Genomic DNA, 22,099 nt, shown 5'->3' on the forward strand with positions numbered 1-22,099 from the left:
TTGTATTGGATATGGTCATTTCCTAATGTTATTCCATGGTTATACAATACCATTTTGTCAAAGGTTTTTGTCCGTTAATTAACAAAAAAGCCCCACAGCAACAAAAGTGCACTGACGCCACTTTCCACTATTTGTTAAGTACAGAGAAATCATAGCTAAAAATGTTAAATGTTCAAAATTCACAGAAGTACTCATTCTGCAGAATTTTTTTACTACTTCCTTAAAAGGAAGCTCAGAACAAAGCTGCTTTAATAGAAAGTGCAGCAGTTAATATACACAGTTAATATACAGTGTCATGTGTTCTTCCAACATAGTATTTTCTGTGCAATTTACAGGTTTGCTATGCTGAGGAAAGGAAAAAGGCTGACAGTAACAAAAAGAAATTGTGCCCTCCCAGCCCGAATTTCCAATCTACCACGAAAAGACAATCCAGTTCTGCAATGCCTATGCTTAAAAAAACAAGACCACCAGACAAAACACCACAAAACAATCCCCCCACTTCCTTTTTTTATGTAGCTGAACTCACTGGGCACACACATTTGGTATGCCAGAGAACATAGGACACACCATGGTCTAGTAAGGGACTGAGAAGAAATGTTATTAATTCTGAAGTTGGATGCCAAGCCTCAAAAGTTTCTTTATTTTCTTGACCAAAATTTCTAAGTTTTTATTTAGAATTATAACATTTCCAGTTTGTGTTCAATTCTATTTTTTGAACTTCAGGAAACAACTACATTGTACCATTATATTATGGTATAGGTGTATTGTTGTATTACAATGCAATTAGGATAATCCAGCTCAGAAATTTAAGAACCCAATAACAGACCCACAGTAAACTCTGTAAGTGTTTCTGCTGTTTGGTTTAACGTACTCCCAACAGACTATCTAAATTTGTGAGTCCAAATCTCAGCAACATGCTGACCATGAACTCTAACAGTTTCAAAACAACTACATGAGCTCCTTATCTAAACAATCTTAAAAGCAATTATTAAACAGGTTATTAAAAAGTTTAGCAAACTGACATTCTTTCAAAGAAGAACATTTTTTCAAGTGTAAAACACTGCTTTTAACTCATCAATGGAATCATCCTTGATTTCAAAGTGCTCAAGTAACGTCAGAAACAAAATTTAACAAGTTATTTTAAAGCTGCTGTGCACGAATATAGTAAGGGGGGGGGGGGGTAAGAGAAAGAAAACAGTATTGCAGAACAGCACTGAAGAATCAGACTCATAGATCTAACTCAAGAATTTGCTTTTATGGAAGATTTAACATCAAAAAAAGAAAACAATTTACCAGTAAGACATAATTTACACAGACTATAGCTATTTCATTAACTTTGCACCAACATATTCCTTCCCTTACTTACTTGCATAGCAAAATCCTGAAAGACTACAAAACACTCTTCAGCCAGAACACACAGATTTTCACATGTAAAAATTTCTTAGATACTGTCCATAAAGGACACTGCCCAGTATCTTTACTGACAGAACACACCATGAAGTAGAACAAAACGCTGTAGCCATCACGTGAGTTTGCTGCAGCTAAAGAACCAGGTGTGCCAATTAATAAACACCTTGCTGATCCCTTATGAAAACTATGAACTTCATAAAGTTATAGGAAATTAGAGTTAAAAATAGAGAATTCAATTAAGTATGCATTCAGAGGGCTGGCAAGCAGGTACCCTGTATGTAAGTCACCTTACCAACGTGATTAAAACTCAGCCTAATTGAAAAAAAGCTGAATTCGTCTTAGAGGGTTGTTGTTTTTTTTCAACATTACAATTTTCTGAGTTTCACTGGTGATATTTTTAAAGTAAAACAGAGCAACATAATTCAACAGCATAATGCAACTTCTGTCCACAAGATAAAATTATAAAACAAGTCCAATTACCTGCAAAAGTAATAAGATCATGCATCCAGTTTATAGATACATTTCCAAGTAACTGTCTTTTGTCTCTTAACCAAAAATATTTGCTGCAAAACCAATCTTTATTCCTCAGATGCTGATCTGCTCCTGATGTCTGACCCCAGCCAAAACTTGCAATCCTCAATTTGTGAGATTACAATTATATCCTCAACACTTAGACCCCAAAAAGAAGGTATTTAAGTTACTTAAGCAGCAAATCTCTACCAACAACAAGAAAAAGCCCAGTTTTCCCCAGCAATTGTTTATTATGAAAGGTGCGTAATGGAAGAAAAATACTCAGCTCAGAAATGAAAGCAAAATTAAACATGATACCAAGTACTCTGATTTTCCCTTAGGAAACCAGCTGTTGAGGTATTAAAATTAAAAAAGGGACAAAAAATTACTGACTTGATATATCTATTTATTTAAAATTCACTTACCTCTGTAAAGACCAAAAAAGCCTTCAAAACGCAAAACCTTTTTAAAGCAGTCAAAGCTGTTTTTATACATCAACTCTCCTACGACAGAACCTGTGGTGCGCTGATTCTGCATACGAGTTTTCACCAGGTCTATGGGATACACTGCAGTAGCACCAACAGCTGTAAGAAAGCATCTGGAGTATTATTTCTGCAATGTCATTGTTGCTGTAGCATATAATTATTGTGATGATTTTCTACGGCATTCATTTAAACACAAAGAATATAAAAGATGGTAAGACCTCTGGTATGTTAGAGGTAAGAATGAACAATAATGGAGGTCTAGGAAAAAAGTCTCAAGGAGAATGGACGACACTGTTACATGAACAAGGTGTGTAGAATGAAGAACACCTATCTGAATTACCACTACAGAAATCTGTTACTGGCAGTTTCAAAGGACTGTGGAGGGGTTCTAGAATCCAAATGATAAGGTAAGAAAGGGAATAGCACAACTAAAATGGTTTCCAACATCCAATTTTACACATGTATAACCAAGACAACCACCTTAGATGAGATCAAGTAGTCTGGCAAAACAGTGTAAAGTCCCCCAAGCTTGGAAACAGAAAGCAGAAATATTACTCACCTCCAGCAATTGAGCCTAAAGTGAACCTGTAAGCTGACTCAGCTATCTGGAGCCAAATAGGTCTGCCTACTTCTCCAAAAGATTGCTGTGTGAGGGAAAAAGAAATGAAAAAAAAGCTTGAAAATCTGCACAGGAAAACAAAGGCATCTGTGAATTGCTTTTACAATGGTAGAGAAAGAATCTGATAAAAATTACTAGCTTTATGTTCAGGAGGAAGATACTGTTACTAGATAATGTCTATTGTGCCTAACGGATGAAGCACATTTTCCAAATACGTCTAAAAAATACTCCTTACATATTCCTGGTTGTGCCAAACCAGTACACTGGTATAACCAGAACAATAATGCTCAAGAAAAAGAAGACAGAAACTCTAAACAACTTTGCTATTTTCTATTCTGTTGCCTTCGAATTTCTAAGGCCTGGAACTCCCCTTTGACTCGAATAAAATTCAGTATTTCAGAAGGAATTCACAGAATATTCGCTCACAGACAGGCTCTATCAGCACAGGACAGATTTTAAGATTACATATCTATTAATGCATAGCACAAACATGAGATTTTACATCTTCAAAACAGAAGACAAGACTTCTTCATGTAGCTGCTAATTTACAGAGCAATGCTGACCTCAATCCTTTCAATTACATACACTATTATAAATGTGTTAAGTATTCTAAATAATACAGTCTGTACAGAAAATATTTGCAGAGACTCATAATTATGTTTTTAAATGGCTATTAGAAACAAGGTAACTGAACTGATTAGCAAGACATGTTCACAAAGTCACACTGTAAAACATGTAACACGGGCCAAAGTTTTGTCCAACCATAATTAAGGCAATTAGAGAAGAATTAATGTTATGCGGTATAACTTGTTTGGGGTATCTAAGGGGCCAAGATATTAACTGTTAAATTCCATAGTAAAGCAGATACTAAAGTCCAGACACCAATCTGTTCTTCCTAAAAGTACCCTGTACTTTTAGCAGATGTGCTTCTGGCAGGACAGCTGGAATGTCCAGACCCCAGACTGCTGCATATTAGGAATTTTCACAAAGATTACCACACACACACTTCTCAGCTCCCTCTCCAAAGCTACCCAGCCAAGGCAGCTCAGCTCACTGAAGCACCACAGAAGGACAGCCTCAGCATCAGCTACCCTGGGCTGGTGTTACACTGCATGTGAAGAACCTGCCCACACTGCATAAGGTGTTACATGGCACACACACAACACAAGACAGGAGCCCATGAGGTCAAGATCAGATCATTACCTGTAAAAAACCATGGATTATATTTGATACCATTTTTCCACAGAATAAAAAGGTACAGCTAAAACCACTTCCCTTCACAACATATTCTCCTCCCCCACAATATAGCTTAACAGAGAAGAATAGAGAAATTCTAGGTAGCACCAAAATTACACACTGCACATGCAGACCAGCATAAAAAAAGCATAAATCAAATCTACTGCCTTTACAAGCAATAGAAGCAATAAATCCAAAGAATAACCTCATTATTGTAAAACCACTACGCTTTCCTAGTAAAAAAAACCAACAACAAACAAATTACACACAAACCCCCCAAAGGATAATAAAATCAAAACAACCATGAAAATAAATTCTAAAAATCAGATATATTTCTTTTGATTCATGTCAATAATAATACCCCAAAAAGCCTTAGAAGCAGAACTAGTTCTTCATTTCACTGAAATTTCCTCCTATCTTAGCACACCTGCTGCCTTTCAGCTGGTTTAAGATTATTCTTTTTTCTCAAAGCTTCACACAGTTCTCATCAAAATCCAATCATTGCATTTAGACATTAATCTTAGTGAATGCATCACTGAATGTTAAAAATCAAATTCTTTTGAAGGATATGTCACTTTTATATTATTAAATAAGTGTTCATAAAGTTTTCAGTTTACTTGTGTGTTCAGATGGATATGTAAATGAATGTAATTAATGCTATAGCTTTCAAATCATGAATATTTATAAAGAGAAAATTACTGTAGCTGTCATCCCCATAGGATATTCAGCTGCTAAGCCTCAAAAAAATCTTACACAATGAAAAAAATTGACAATAAAGTAAACATGGTTGAAAGCAAGCTAATTTTCATTTCTACCAAATTTATACAGAGCGATTTTATGTAAAAATTTAGATTTTTCTTTACAAAGGGATTTTTAAATCATATAAAACTGATTACGGAATTGGTTTCATTTCCCAGGGACAGCTGGACCACAGTGAAATGATATTTGCTCTTCATGAACTGATACCTTTCATTTTGTTAATACACTTAATTTACTGTTCACTTAGGATACGGTCTAATGAAAGACTGTTCCTTATAAGCTAAATAAAATGAAATTATTTTGCTTTCTGGTGTCTGGTTTTAACATACAATGTAGAATAAGATTAAAATATAATGTACTACTTCAAGAGTATGAACAGAGTATATTCTGTTCTAGTGATGAGGGAAACTTTTATCAGTGAGCTCATTTTGAAACAGTGCCAAGCTACAAAGGTAGTTCTGGAAAGTGAAGTAAGTCGGTATTTTGTCCATCAGAGAGGTGAGAGCGAACACATTTATAAGCTTTTTGTTTAATGTTCGTATTTTTTACTATGTGTATTGAGTTTGCATGGCTGGGGGTGGGGGACATAGGGTGGCTGTGTGAGAGGCTGCCAGAAGCTTCCCTCATGTCTGACAGAGCCAACACGCACCGCTGGCCAAGGCCAAGTGCATCAGTGTCAGTGGCAGCACCTCTGGGATCATGTGTTTAAGAAAGAGGAACAAACCCTGTGCAATGGCAGCTGGTAAGAAGAGTGAGAACATTTGAGAGGAACAATTCTGCTGGTACAAAGGTCAGTGAATGAGCAGGAGGAGGTGCTCCAGGCCCTGGAGTAGAGATTCCCCTGCAGACCCTGTAGGACCCCCACAGGAAGAGGTGGATGCACCCCAAGGAGGCTGCAACTGCATGGAGGACCCATGTGAATCTGCTCCTGAAAGACTGCAACACGGGGAAGGGACACACACTGCAGGAGTTTGTAAAGAACTGGGTTTCACAGGAAGGACCCACACTGGAAAAAGTTAATGGAGGGCTGTGTCCTGTGAAAAGGCTTTTCAGGAGTGAACAAATGTATTCACGGTAAGGAATCCAAGTATCCACGCCTGCTCATATCTAAACAGGCATTCTGACACCTCATACCTTGTCTAGACACATACAGTATCTAACAGCCTGCCCCATTTCTACCCTTACAGCAATATACACAGCATGTTCCACTTGTCAGGAATCGGATAAAGTGCAGTATTCTTATTGTTCATTTGCAGGTACATGGTAACATTCACCCAATTTCAGTGTTTTTTTCTTCTACCCACCTGCCTCTGGAGCTCTGCCAAGTTATAAGGCAATGCACCTTCAGCCAGTGGTGCTATTCTCTCAATATCTGCCAAAGTTAAGCGCCTTTACACAAGGCAGAGAAAAGAAAATTATGGTCAGATAAAGCATCAAACATATTAAGTACAGTATTCCTGGCCACACCCCCCAAACTACATCTGACTTTAAAAAAACACTTGCCATATCTGAATGCAGACCTAAGAAGTCTGCTACACTGCATTAAAGAATGCTTGAAGATGAAGGAAACATGGATTATTCAGAAGCAAGTTCTTCACTACTAGTAATAAGGAATATAATACACAAATTAAACCATTTCTAGCTATTTCTACATAAGATTTTGCATGCATTAAAGATCCACGCAAAACATTAACCAGTGCATTTGTAGCCTTTTGGGAGTATTGTATTTTGCTACTTCATATGTATATCTATAACAACAATTAATTGTGCTTGACATACACAATTCACTTACAAAACCCATGGACACAACACAATCAGTTTACACTGAACAAGTTACTGTAACAAAATATAACAGAACACAAAACCTTTTAAAATTAGGGCAAAAATAAGAGGTCACACAGAAAACACAAAAATCATGATTGCAAAATGATAGAATTCATGATTATGTTACCCAGTAACACTGTATAAGTCTGTAAGTTGGTAGAGAATATCTATTTCCAGTGGTGTAATTTGTCCAAAGTGGATTGCAGAGTGTGTAAATTCCTCTGGATTTAAAAGGGAAAGAGAAATACAACATTTGTGTTGTTTGTCAAATTTCCTCTTTGAATCCTTTCAAATAATTTTAATTTTTAAAAAATTATGTCTATCACCAAGAAGCAAAATCCGTAACGCAAAGGGAAAAGGTATCTTTAGGAGAACATCTATCCTGAAACTGGCCTTCCCAACACAGACCACGTCTGACTCCACTACTCTGACTTGTGGTAAATATTCAGCAAAGACAACAAAAAGTCCTCAAATTCGCAATCTTAATAAAACAACACCCACAATTTGTGATTCTTGCTTCTGAACTTCTGCATAACAGAACATAACAGAAAAATGGTCCATTATTCACAGCTTTAAGGGCAACTGACTCATCTATTCCCATCATGGCCAGACTTCTTCCTCTCATAGCTCTGACTGACTCCAAGCTTAGATATTCATCTGGCCAAATTACACAACAAGTTTATGACATAATTGGCAAGTTGCAGTTAACAAGTCCAAGCAGCAAAACACAGCAGCCTTTTTTCTCAGCACAAATCTAAGCAAGATGCATTTATGCATCTGTACCAAAACACATTGCTAGGAAATTTGTTAGGACAATTTGGAGGATGAGAACAGGCCTTTTATGCCTTCCTTCAGGGAAAAATATGCACAGCATATGAATATAAGCTAAACAAAGAAAAAGAATAAAAATAACAAAAAGAATTTGGCATGCTTTTTACCCCATAATGGTTTAGCTGGTCCCATCCATACATACAGGTAGTAAAAGTGGTGATAAAATCTGTCATAAAATGGCTACAAAAGCACTGTGCTTATGTCTATGGCAAGACAAATACAGCAACCTTTCTCATGCACAGGGATTTGTTACGTACTAACTGGCATAATCTATATATAAAACCACTCTCATTTTCAAACTTAACCTGTTCCACCACATTCCCTAGGAACGTCCTATCTCTAAGGCAACAATGCATCTCTTTCAAGGAGTTGTAAAATCCTCAGTATTACACTGACTTGCAGCTACTCATTCAAACAATAACTTCTCCCAGAATCTTCTCTTTAATGAGCTAACTGAAAATGCTTACTAACCTGTGAGGATGAAAATCACCCACAGCTAAAAAAACACTTTCCCAGTGGCCATAAACTGACTTCTGACTCACCTTAACCCATGTGCATCATCAATTACGAAACTGACAGAATTTAAAAATTAATAAACTTGTAGGAAATGTATCTTACCTTTTGTGACTTCAACATCTCTTCTTGCACCTGCTATATTACTGTATATCTTCCTAACCAGATCCATGTTATTCAAAAGGGCATTAAATGCATTGAAAAAGGAGAAGCTGACCTGATGTGATACAGTTCCACCAGCTACCTTTAAAAATTAAATGAAAACAGTTAAGTGCCTTAAGCACTTTTACATCTTGTTACAATTACAGATGCACTCCTTTGAGCAAATTATGAAAGAATTAAAGATATCTTTCTATTCCTGTAATTTTAAGATATTTTTAATAGAAACACGAGGGGAGAATTATTAAACAGGATACTATTTTTGTGGTAAAGATTGAACACTAGAAAATGGTTAGGAAATAATCATGTAAGTAGGTTATGGTTCCAGTTATCTGATAGACACATTAAAAGTGTCACCAAGTAATCTTCTGAAAGAGAAATGCATGCAAATACCTTTAGATAAAGGTACTGATTTCTTGCATCACATACATCAATGACCATTTACTTCAAAGTCTAAAGTTAGTAGATGCTCTACATTTTATAGAAGACAGTATGCCTTATGAGTAAGGCAAGGCAAGATTTATAGGTAAGATAGTAAGATAAAAGTTATTACTTTATCTTCTATATAAATTTCATTAATATGTAATTTTCATACTACATACTTTCAGATTGTAACTTGTATATTATTACTTTACCTATAGATCTGCCAAACTATCATGACTGTAACCATTCTACCTCTAGAATCTACATACTGATTTTCCAAACTCTGATCTGAAAAAGAAAAGAATGCAAGAGTATATAAAAGGACAAAATTGTAAGTAGTCTCCAGCTCCTGAGATGTCATATATTCAAATATAAAAACTGGATGCTTTTGTCCTAAATTCCTTCGATTTGATTTTAAGGGTCTTTTCCTGTATGGTCCTACAACTCATGATTCTTTCTGTACCAAGTAGTTTGCCCTGCTCTGGTGGAAAGTATAGTAGACTAACTTAAAAACTGCTTCCAGTGGCACTTTAAACATGCAAATCAGCCTGCCAACCTTTTCACTACTGCAGCAAGGAATGCTGCCATGTTTCACCCTGACTACCCTATTATGAAGCTGATAATCTCTTAGCACCAAGGCAGTGAGTGATAAACAGGTAGAAGACAAAGTGGGAGAGAACCTGTGCCATCTTCAAACATCACTGCTATTTAACGCTGAATTCAAGGCACTTTTTGTTAACACTTACTGAAACTAAATTTTCTTCCACAAATGGAGTTAGCATATGGGAGCGAATGGTAACCATGATCTCATTGAAGTCCAGCCCAGTTATCAGACCACTTTTATTTTTGTCCTTCAATGCAAAGGCTTGTCTTGCATGTTCTGACTGCAGCTCCTAGAATGAATATTCAGAGACAGCAGATTAGAAGCAGATTCTGTAACCCACTGTTCACAAAACTTTCATGAATTTCATATTCTTATGCTCCAACAGGTCTGTACATATAGACGATAGTGTAACAACAGTTTAAACTTCAAGGCCAAATCAACAAAAATAAGAAGTCTACATACTGATTCTATCCACAGATTCATTCCTCTGTCAATGAAAAGCCTCAGTTCAACTGTAAGTAAATATGCACTTTCACTAAATGATATAAGAAATGAACTTCACATACCCATGTCCTGCCTGCTATCTATTCCTTAATTAAATACTTAAGTGCTAGAAAAACTTCTGATACTGATCTTGAAGACACAAAGTGAGATGATCTCTTACATATCCAAGATGAAATATGACTGGGCTATTATATACTAACTCAGTGGAAAGTACTTGAAAATAAACAGGAGGAAAGTGAAAATTACATAATATGGATTTAGATTGCCCCAAACAGTTATCTCCCATAATGTCACAAATGGTCATTCATTTCAGACAATTTAAAACTCCTATACAAACTGTAAAAACCTTCACACAAAGATCACTGTGGTAACCTAACCTCAAGATAATAATGATAGTTGTAAATTCTATGTCCAGAAAAAGTTGTTTCCTTCTATTCAAGCAAACAATAAAGCCCATTCAGCTGTCATTCAGACCTCTAGAAGCTGCTAAAAAATAAGCACGTTCTGTCAGACAGTAAAAAGAGGGCAAACCATCTAGCTTATATCACCTTTACAGTAATTTCTCAACTCTCATAACCTCATGAATGTTTTCTAGATCAGGGTACAACAAACCCACTCTGATTCAAGTCCCAAACCCCAAAAGATAGTTTTAGACCAAAAGAGAAAAACTATCTTATATAAAAAGAAGGGATAAAAATATCTAAATTGTGTACATAGTGAAATTACTGCAACCCATACTAGCGTTCCCTACTAAGGGTTTTAATTATATGATGACCGTAAGAGGCTACTGTATCTTACATGGCAGTATCTTGGAAAAACAAACATAGAACCAGAACACACATTTATCACTCTGCTCTGAGCTCCCAACAAACCGCTTTGGAAGCAGGTGCAGAGGAGGGCCATAAAAATGACAGAGGGCTGGAATACCTCCACTATGAGAAAAGGCTCAGAGCTGGGGCTGTTCTGCCTGGAGAGGAAAAGAAAACAGAAGGCTCCTGGGAGACCTTACTGCAGCCTTTCAATACTTATGGGGGGCTTATCAGAAAGATGGTGACAGACTTTTCATAGGGCCTATTTTGATACAACAAGGGGCAATGATTCTAAACTAAATAAGGGTGGTAAAACACTGGAACACGTTGCCTAAGGAGGTGGTAGATGTTTCATCTCTAGAAGTACTCAAGGTTGAATAGAGCAACCTGATCTAGTTGAAGATATCCCTGCAGATTGCAGGGAGATTGGACTAGATCTCCCTGCAATCTGCATCCCTTACAACCCAAACACCCCTTACAACCCAAAATATTCTGTGATCCTATGAGATAGCTCTATCTTGGGCAATAATTACAGATTATGTAGAAGCACACCTATCACTCCTAACTTTTAAGAAAATACATACAAAACTTCTCTTGTATCAAAGGCAGCTCCAGAAGTGCATAACCTATTTTTCTTCACGTCTACTAGACAGGCAATTTTAAGTTATATCACAAGGTGGTCATTGCATGTTAATTTATGGAATTCAGTGCAATTACCAACAACTCTGTGAACTTCCTTTCCATGAATTACAATGTACATTTCTCCTAATTTGCTCTTTCTCCGTCCTTTATAGATGACATTTTCCTTTCCTTCCTTCTAGTATAATATTCAATTCATAGTATGTTTTAAGTGTAATTTTTTGGCTTAGCACAAAGTGCAGTTCAACAAGTGAAATTCTTTAAAGCCTAATCCCTAAAGGGTAGTTCAGCAACATCACAGGAAATCAGATTTTACCTCCTGCAAGCTGGCTGCATTTAAGACCAAACTCCCAGTATTTGTGTAGTAGCATGCATGCCAGTGAAAGAAAAAAAAGTGATAAGTATTAGAATGTTTATAAAAATAAAGAAAAGGCACAGAAGCTAAAACCTCTATAGGGGAGTTTTAATGGTCAATAATAACTGGCTATATTAAGAATACTAACTTTCTCTGGCAGAGTTTAGTTTTGCTATTGAATTCCTATGACAGAACAAGCAGACCCAGTTTAACAACAATCAATAAAATAGTTAACCTCATGAAAAGTATGTTTTGTCCCATTCTTTTAAAGGATGGTATTCAAGATACAGCACAATGAGTACACACTACTTACAAAACTGGTATGGAGAAATAACAGCTCATCATTAGCTGTCAGGACTAGTATGAGGTAAGGATTATCACTAGCAGAAGAAATTCAAATTTACAATGGTATTAGTGTATTATTAGAAGCTAAATGAATTTCAGTTCCAACTCTGGAACAAGGTTAATAACTGACCTGAAGAAACTGAGTGAACTCTGAATAGTTAAGATGCTTCTTCCTGTTATGTCCAAAATGCAGTCGAATAAACTCACAGTCCCAGTTGAACGGGATTTGAAGATGAATAAGAGTTTGTTCAAATATTTCTTTGACATTTGCTTTGGGGAGGGAAGAACAACAGGTGAGCCTTGGGGTACAGTACATCTACAAACATTCCAGAAGGAATACAAAAAAATTATGATTACAGCAGCTGTTTAAGAAGTGTTTAGATTGTTAAAAATAATTGCTAACCAAACCTTTACAGACCTGTAAAAGAACACATTTGAGACATAAATGATACTTCTTGTATTATTGCATAAAACCATGGAGTGAATGTTTTATTTAGTTTTAATTAAGAAGCAATTTCCCTCATACATGACAAATAAAAGCTATTTTGCATTCTGATATAAAAATCAATAGTGGTTCTCTATCTCTGCCAGGAGTCAAATTAAGCCCTTTATCAAGAGCACAAATACCTGCACTACAATCTCAGGCAATATTTGTCATACTAAGTGTGGTTTGATTGAAACTTGATTATTACAATCACACTGTCTGAATATGGCTATTGAAGATAGGTATAAGAAATGACATCTAAAACATATCATTAACTCAGCAGAAAGCACGTTATTAGATGCTTTTGATAAGGCCTTAGCACAAAAATCAAATCCTATAAAACATAATTGGTAGTCTCAGTTATTAAAATGTTTTAAGATAAGATAGAGATGCCCTCCTTTAAATGAAGAAAAAACCTGCCATTTCAGATGGAATTCTCCACATGTATACTGTACAACTGAAATCTCAATGCTAAACATATTATCTGAATTCAGGCAAAAAACTCATCTGAAAAATAGCATGCATTATTCATACACAGCATTGCCATGCTGCAAAACAAGCCTGCTTTTTGTGCAGATTATGAAACACATGAACTGTATAACAGGACATCCATCCATACAGGACATCTACCCACAACACATGAACACTTTACAAAATTTCCCTCACAGTACCTGAAACGGTTTATCAACCTAGAATCTGCTAACAGCAAAATAAAATGTGGCACACAGTTAAAATTTAAAACAAAATACAAAATATCCTAGCTGATAACACACCTTTTATATGTTGAAACAGTTTTGAGATACAAAATACATTAAGAACCATAATTATCATTTGATAACTCTATCAAGACCTATTTACTTGAAGTAATTGTATTGCTTTCTCTATGTTAAAGTTTCAGTTCTGTAGTCTATTAGTTCTAGAGCAAATCTAGGAAATCCACTACATGATTTTATCTTTTCAGTGAGAAAAGGGAAGGAAATACCCAGAATACATGTCTCAAAACAGATACAAAAGTACAAAGGTACAAAGGTCAGATTCCTTGGCTAGATCACCTTTACAGTTAGACTGAGATTACATACTCTCAGGGCAGATTATGGCTAGTGATTAACCCTTACAGAAAGGACAAACACAAGAGTCAAAACCCTACAGTTTAAACCAGTTTCTACTACAAGGTAAGCTATAGGACTTGTCAGGATCAACAAGAAACCTGAAAAACAATTCTGACCATTTCTAATTGCTTACTCATACCTACTCACCAGTATCATTGTGCAAGGTGAGGGTTAAGGAAAAAAAGAGAGAAAGCACTAAACACATCACTATGTGATAAACTATTTTATTTGGCCATACTTCCTTTGAAAGTTCTGCTTGCAGATTTATTCATCATAGTTGCAGATCAAGGAATCAAGGTATGCACATTTAAATTCCCCACTTACCACTAATTCACTGCAGCTTCTGGCCAAGCTAGAGTCTCCATGTACTACAAACACAAACAGGACAGTGCAGCTCCTTATGGAGCCTGAAAAATGGCAATGAACCGTGAACAGAGCAGAAGACAGGCAGGCTTCACTGGCTCGGCTACTAATGCACAAACTGGGTGCCAACTGGCTACTACTTATGTGTATGTAAACCTGACTTCTGATACACACTGAGCTTCCTGAATGAAAACTTAGAAAATGCTGAAGCAGCCAGAAAATTTAAATCTCATTTTCACTTGTTTCCAATAATTGTTTCTCTTAACCTTAGAGAAAGGTAAAAAAAGCCTCACATTTTTCTTTAAAAATTTTGTTTTCTTTTCATCCATGTTCACGGAGAGATTTTTCACTTGTTTGTAGTGAGAGTTAAGCCCCTGATGTTTTCGTAACTCTCAAGCATTTAACTGTATACTACTTAAAAAAACAAGAATCACTTTCCTACACTCATTTTTTTTGTTCATAAAAACATTTACAACTACTCATCAAAATATCTTAAGTCAAGACTCATAAGCATATAAAAATAATAGTTTAATTAATAAATTCAATACTTGAATATATTGATACTTTATGAATTCCAGAAATGGCTAACTAGCTCTAAGAAACGGCACCCAAACTAGCTTGCTGCCTCTCTGAAAACTGAGGTGCCTTACCCATTTCTCCTTTCCAGGCAATCTCTGACACTCAGTATATTCTGCTTGTATTACAATAGTCTGGATTTGAAGATATGCTCTAGTATAATACATAATCTCTATATAATGTTTAATTACTTCCATGTTGGTTTGGTTTATGAAGCATTTCAGGTACAGAGGCAAAACTGTGCACTTGTTCTGAAAAATCACTGAGCCACAGAATGGTTTAAGATGGAATGAACCTTAAAGATCTCATTGTAGCCCCCCTGACACAAGCACAGACATTTTCCACTAGACCAGGTTACTCAGAACTCCATCCAACCTGACCTTGAGCACTTCCAGGGATGGGGCATTCACAGCTTCTCTGGGAAACCTATGCCAGCGCCTCACCACCCCCACAGCAAAGTAACTGATCTAGTTAAACCCATGGAAACATTAAGTAACATTTACCAAAGCCACCTGAGATTCTCAAACACTTCCTGTTATGTGCTAAAACTAACTATTGTCTACCCAAGAGCAGGGGTGCTTTCTTCACAACATATCAACAATACCTTTATAATCCAATCCTGCTGGCTCTTCTATTACATTAACAGAAATAGCCACCACCACAGCTAACAACTTGTGTGACGAGAAGCAGCAAACAACCAATCACATTGCAGAAATCATACACAATGCAATCATCACCTACACTTTCACCTCTCTGAATTATCAACAAATGCCCCATTTTTAATTTTTTTTTCACAGTAGAAGCAAAGCACTGACAACAAAGAAAACAGGCAACATTAATGTACAGATGCTGATTTGCTGTTTTTTTTTTTTCACCTTCCTCATTCAAAACCTAGTAATGCTTCTAAATTAAGATAAACTACAAGTGTTTCAAATTTCCAACGGAGCTATTCTGCAGGGGGCAAACAGCAAATTATTTTTCAAGCCTTTCATTTTAGTAGGACATTTTACAGAATGCATTCATTGTCCCTGTCAATACATGTTGCTCATTTACTAATGTCTTCTACTCTTTGCTCACCGTTCTGCAGTGGAATTCTTTCCTACTGAGCTGATAACTTTCTTTCCAGGCTTACAGTAATGCATTTTCCCCTCAGATAGGCATACAAGTCAGCAGCCTGATGACATACTCAACTTACCATCAACCCCAGGAACAATAAACCTACAACTCTAGTGTACTAGTACATTACCTCCAAGGCGACACACATTCTCACAAGATTGCTTCAGAATTTCCCCACCCAATCATTTTAAACAAATTATAGATGCTTGGAGCAGCTATCTGCAGGCAGCACACACATGACTGGCTCAACTTCCATCAAATACTGTTACCTATCAGGCTCAGAAAAATGATACAAACCCCCAAAGATCCTAGGCAATAATCAATTTCATATAAGGAAGAATACTTTAAATTATAAACACTATGCGGTCTCTTTGGTGGCCCATTGCGGGGATGAGCTCCATACTCCAAGTAAACCTTGCAGCAGTACCTATTATTTATTTTGACTTATCAGCTCCCCAAGAAGCAGAGTGGAAAGCTCATACAATTCTAGTGCCATCAACCTGTTAACAGAGTTTGCCATTCCCTAGTACCAGTGATAAAAAGCAATCACACTTCTTAGGGACACAAAAATATAAAAGTGGTTAAGTTTTAAGCAGCAGCGTTAAGTATGGTAAAGATTTGTTGTTTAACAGGGTTGTTTTGGGTTTCTTTAGATCTGCCTACTCAGTAATCTACTGTCCAATATGTGCATATTTCATGCCTAACGTACATAATAAATTTTAACATTTTATGTTGCTGTTGCTCACTATTTCTGCTAACAGCATATTTTCACTTTGAAGGATAAAAAAAGGAACCACAGCTCAGGGCAGAAAGACATTTTTTTAACACTTGATGCAGGAGAAGCTTATTAAAAGTAATCCAAATGTAATACAATAATTACTTTAATGGAAGAAAGTTTAACTAGAAATAGTTACATTTTATTTCTGCTCTTACTTTAAAAGAATTACTGATTCTATTGAAAGATGAATGACAGCCATAATAAAAAGCTGCCAATACATATAATTTTAACATGACATTCTCCTTTTCTGTTTCCTCTTATTGACCATGGTTTTGAAAAAAATTAGTAATAGCAGTAGTAGTAGTAGTAGTAGTAGTAGTAGTAGTAAGAGGGGTTCCCATTCTGCACTGGTCACAAGCATTCAAAACTGTAGTTTAAGCCTTAAAAAAATCATACAACACAAAAGGAAAAAGAAAGTCCTAACAGTGACATTTCCTACGTTATCTGCACGTTAAGCAAAAGACACTTTGAAAACAGGCAACTAATAGAACAGGAGGCCAAAAAGAATACCAGATCCGGTTTATAGCACTTGATGAAAACATGGATTTTTCCCTCATATCCTCATGTCTGTAGTCACATGATCATAAGTATTTTTCTTTTTCTATTTTAAAATCCATTTCCAGTCTTTATGGTTGCCAGTAATATTTCTGAAAGCAGAACATTTAAATTTAAACCCAAGTCCTACCGTTTTCAACCCATCTACCCTTTCAGAAATGGTGAAGGAGTGAGTACTAGAAGTGATCCCTGGTCCCTCAGAAATAGTACTCATAAGCAAAGCACAAATACATATTCAACTCTTTTCTCTTGCTCCTCTTCTTCCAGTGTTCTCAAACTCTATGTCCTGATTAAGGGAAACGTGAATTTTCTCAGATTAAAACTTGTCTAAATAACAGATTGGGCAAAACTTCAGTATCCCCGTACACTCAAATTCTGAACTATTAAAGTGATGTTTATTATTTCAGTTCACTAATACTGTACTATTTTCACAGTACAATACTGTATTATACAATAGTACTAATATTGTACTATTTTCACAGTTGCAGTATGAAGCATCTGATTGTCTTCCTCCCCCCAGTGCCTTTGAAGACGATGCTGTTATACTTGGCAAAACGTTTGTAATTAGATTTTGGGCGCAGGATGCTTTTAAAAGCCTTAAGTTCAGTTCCATAAATATTTTCCAATTATCTCCAAAATAATTCTGAATACAGAAGAATCACAAATACATTTTAGCTCTATCCTTCTATCCATACTAGCATGTATATTTAACTGAGAAAGCATCTGAAACTCCCCAGTTTATCAGAGAATGGCTTTCTTTGTGGTGACTCTACAATGAAGAACAGCTGGAAAATGCCTTGAGATTGTATACTCCAATTAAAAGTGATGCAGTCCAGATCATTGTATGCTGTGCCAGAGAGATAAATTAAAAAGAATCCTTGTACTTTCAGTTAGACAACCTATTTTTCAGAGAAGTTTCACAGATAATCACAGACTTCACCTTTTAAACACAGTAAAGATTATCTGCTTCAACATCAGAAAAAAACAAATAGCTTTAGCAGATTTAATATTCAGGTTTGCTTTAACCTGAATTCAGGTCAGAAGACCTGCACAGAATAGAAATAAAAATAATATTCCTTAGTAGAAGAATATTAATTTTATGGAGTGATTTTGAATATTTCACTCATGTTAAATAGCACAGTCAATAAATCCCATAATCAAAGGAGTAAAGCGTTTGTCAGTCTTCTCTGGCTACAGACAGCAACCTGAAAAAAATCACTTGTCTTCATCAGCTTTAGCAGTTAGCATTTAATTATTTTATGGATAACGCAGTATTGTAAGGGCTCAGCAGCAACACATTTCGCATAAAATATTCACCTAGGAAGCACTGATGAAGATGTAGGAGCACTTGGTTAGAAATACATGCTTTCTCTCTATTTCTCCATGATTAAAAACTTGTTTAAACTACAATGTCACTTGTATCAATGGGCTGCTGAAACAGTCATTTTACTGTTTATCACCAAGCTGACAGCAAGTCCAGTGCAGCTGAAACATGTAGGGAGTACTGAGCATGCTGTGCAGTTTGCCCAGGTAAAGTAGGTCCAGTTTCATGCTCTTGGCAATGGACCTACTTTACAAATATTGCAGATACCAACTACACATTTATGGCAGTCATTCATATAGGATTTCCGGATGTCCAAAGCTCCTGGAAAAGTGTCCCAAAGAAAACAGTAGATGACATTAAAGTGATAGAAGGCTTCATCTTTCAACATATGATATGGCAGACAAAGATATTGATTAACTTAGCATACAAGTATTTCTACAAAATAGCTTCTAAAGTCTTCTAAGACAGTTCTTCTGTGACATAATTAATAGTTTAATCACTGGAGAGCTGGAAGCTAAGTATTTTAAGAGACAAGTAGCAGACTGAGGCTTGAGAGGACTGTAAAATGCTGAAGTACTTGGGAATGGCTCAAAATCATGTCAGTAAATAAATCCTACACAGAAGCAAACCCAACTAGAGCACTTGCTTCTGAAAACAGAGAGAGATCTAAAATTCAACAAGCACACTTAACTTCCCCCAGATAACTGAAAATTTGAGTAGATGAGAGTATTTTTTGAGAACATGTTATCGCACACAAGGCCAGTGTTGGTTCTAATAACTGGTCTAACAAATCCAAGTTGATTCTATCCCTTCCTTTGGATGCACAGTGCAGAAAAACCTTAGTAAATCCTTGTTGCTTCTGGCAAGACTTAGTGGTTCGAGAAAGATTTGGCATCAATGCAATCACATCCACAGAGCATTTCATCTGAGCTAGAAAATCCTGACTTGTGTTTGCTGTCATAACCAACACAGCTTACCTGCAGACTGGATACATTACAGAGTCTATAAAAGACCTGACTTGTCTGATAGTGATTCTCACACCAATTGGCTGAACTTACTCCATTTCAGTGCAGTTCCAATAATTTACTAAAACCTGCAACTTTAAAACTTGCATTTCTAAATTGTCCTGGTTTTACATGAAACTAAACTCTGCGCTTTTCTGTTTATGTGGTATGAAAATGAAAGGGTGCAGGTCTCATTTATAAAACAGTCACAAGCCTGACTTGGAAATTGACTGCAGAGTTACCATATTCTGAAGATGTCACAGATCATCATTCACATTTTTCACAGTTGTATTAATATGTATGATATGTGTATGAAGTAAAAGTAAGTAGCCCATGTTACAAACAAAGAAAGACAAAAAGCAGAAGTAAATGTGGGAAATGTAGCACAAAAAATATGTACCATGCCATCTTATTAACATAATGTTAAATATAGTAATAATTGCAATGTAATTAATTTTGTAAAAAACATCCAAGAAACCAATAGCAAATTTAAAATTCCCTCAAGAATTTCCTTTTCAAGATTTACCAGCCTTACCAAAAAAAAAAAAAAAAAAAAAAAAAAAAAAATCAGCAAGGAAGATACAGAAAACCCCCAGCAATTTCTGTTTTACAATTTCTCTTGTTTGTGTTTTCTTTTAGACTTCAATTATATAAAAATAACAATTCTCAGTCTAACTGAGGAATTTGTATACCATCTGAAATGGCTTATTGCTCAATTATGGAATCAGATATTTCAAGTGTGCTCATAAGAGCTACCAAGTTCAAACCCCCATTTTGCAAGATTATTAAATAAACCATCGTTAACACGGTCACACTGATTGTAGTAGTTTGTCCAATACCTAATGACTGCATTTACAGACTTCACCTTTATTTAAATTCTAAAACATTTTCTTTTCAAGATGTTGTGCATCCAAACTACTTAGTATCTGACTCTTCAGTTAACGATGTAATTTAACAGGCACTATAAGTCAAACAATTTGTTTCCATAAAAAGACCTTTGCTTTTTTTTCCCCAACAAGTTACAGCAATTTCCATAATAATGAAATAGTACAAACAGCAAGTGGTTACAAATCCAAGCATAGTTTGTATTTTCTTTATTGAGTGTTTTATTCTTTTGGATAGAAATAACATTTAATTCTCATTCCATTTTATTAAAATTCTTACCATTGATTTATCTGATTTTCATAAATATGAAGTTTTAAAAATAAAGCCTAGTCCTCCTTAAACTGCAATGTTAATAACAGCTATTTAGCAATATCACAAAGCAGTATAGTTAGCCTCAAGACTCTGGTCTAATTACTAACTTACGTGATTAGGAAACAAAACAAAAGGCCAGATTTTCTTCCTAATTTTGCAAATATATAATCAAGTTGTAAGTTACACTCATAACATTAAAGTAGGATTTGCTCCTCAAGAAAAGGAACAAGAAATCAAATTATCAGACTTCTTGAGCTCTTATTGTATGAAATGACAATTACTTAAAGACATGTGAAGATCCAGAACATATCTTAAAACTCCCTCGCGGCTGAAGGAGTTTGAAGTCCAGGATACAGAATTTTACTTAGGATGACACTACTTCAGGAAAACAAAAAACTTTGATTCAAGAAGACAGAGAAAAACGTATTTTGTCTCTGTGTACTTCTTAAGCTTCAACTGACAGAGGAAAAAAAATTTTGCTCATGCAGTCTTAGGAAAACATTACAGTACTGCACAAAATGCATTTCTAGGCACCTGTGGTCATGAACCACTACTATGACAGACACTATTATAACCAGTTTCTTAAAACTGTTTTTCTTTAGGTATTCTTACCAAATGTTACTTCTCCATTGCCATTCCTGTCAAATAACTGAAAAGCAACAATGAATATTGCATCTGGAGTACACAAAACAGATTCAAATGCCAAAAATTCTTGGAAGGAAATTAACCTAGAAAGGAAAACAGAGAAGTTAAAAATATTTTTAAATTGTTCATAATACCAATGATAATTTACATTTGATACTCTAGAAAACAGTGCGATCCAAATATTAAATAAAATTCTAACTTAAGATAATTAACACTCTAGAGACTGAAAAGTATCTTACATTTAAGTAGTTAACATTTACGCAACTCAGTTTCTTCTTCTATGAAGAGACTGAATTCTCACTGAACACCTACAAGTTATTACTTTTTAATTATAAATGTAACCAGTACCTGAAAATTACAACATACAAACACCACAAAAATCCTAACATCATCTGTCATTCTACTACTACATATTTATTTCCACTAAGAAAAGATACTATAATGCAAGTACAGGAATACACTATAAAACATACCTTTTCTTAAAACAAAACATAACATTCATAAAAAACAAACAGGTTCAGAAAAAGTTACACTTTACCATGGAAAGAATACTACAGTCCAAAAATAACATGAACTGCCAAGTCATATACTCAGGGCCAAACATAAAACATCTGGGCTCAAGGACAGACATGACAAGGCAGGGAAGGATCTGAGTGGAACAGCAGATCACAAGATTGTGGGGTGGGTATGCAATACAGACACGAGGCACAGCTCGGGGAGATCGGGTAAATCCAAGTCCTTGTGGTCACCACAGATCAACTCACACTTGAATGTAGGCACACATACCTTATTAGGATAATAATAAGTAACTTTTCTAGAGGAACTCTGCTTATTCTGACTAACACAAAGAAAACCCTCCAGAAGGCATCCTAATGCTGTATGTATGAACTGCTGCAGAAGGATAAACCTGAAGCTAAGCGTAG

The 22,099-nt window shown here is 35.7% G+C and overlaps 1 protein-coding gene across 2 annotated transcripts in view; it reads right to left on the reverse strand.

The window, feature by feature from the left end:
• The window catches only part of SLC25A12 (solute carrier family 25 member 12), a 45,362-nt gene that overhangs the window by 14,887 nt on the left and 8,376 nt on the right, over positions 1–22,099 (reverse strand). For both annotated transcript variants that reach the window (XM_030277441.4, XM_072932232.1), the window contains 8 exons: positions 21,144–21,259; positions 12,156–12,295; positions 9,516–9,662; positions 8,293–8,431; positions 6,971–7,064; positions 6,324–6,408; positions 2,965–3,049; positions 2,346–2,504 (listed from right to left, as the gene is read on the reverse strand). In XM_030277441.4, the coding sequence (XP_030133301.1) occupies positions 2,346–2,504; positions 2,965–3,049; positions 6,324–6,408; positions 6,971–7,064; positions 8,293–8,431; positions 9,516–9,662; positions 12,156–12,295; positions 21,144–21,259 (965 nt within the window). The remainder of the gene's footprint in view (positions 1–2,345; positions 2,505–2,964; positions 3,050–6,323; positions 6,409–6,970; positions 7,065–8,292; positions 8,432–9,515; positions 9,663–12,155; positions 12,296–21,143; positions 21,260–22,099) is intronic.

This window comes from Taeniopygia guttata, chromosome 7 (assembly GCF_048771995.1).
Source record: "Taeniopygia guttata chromosome 7, bTaeGut7.mat, whole genome shotgun sequence".
Taxonomy (NCBI): domain Eukaryota; kingdom Metazoa; phylum Chordata; class Aves; order Passeriformes; family Estrildidae; genus Taeniopygia; species Taeniopygia guttata.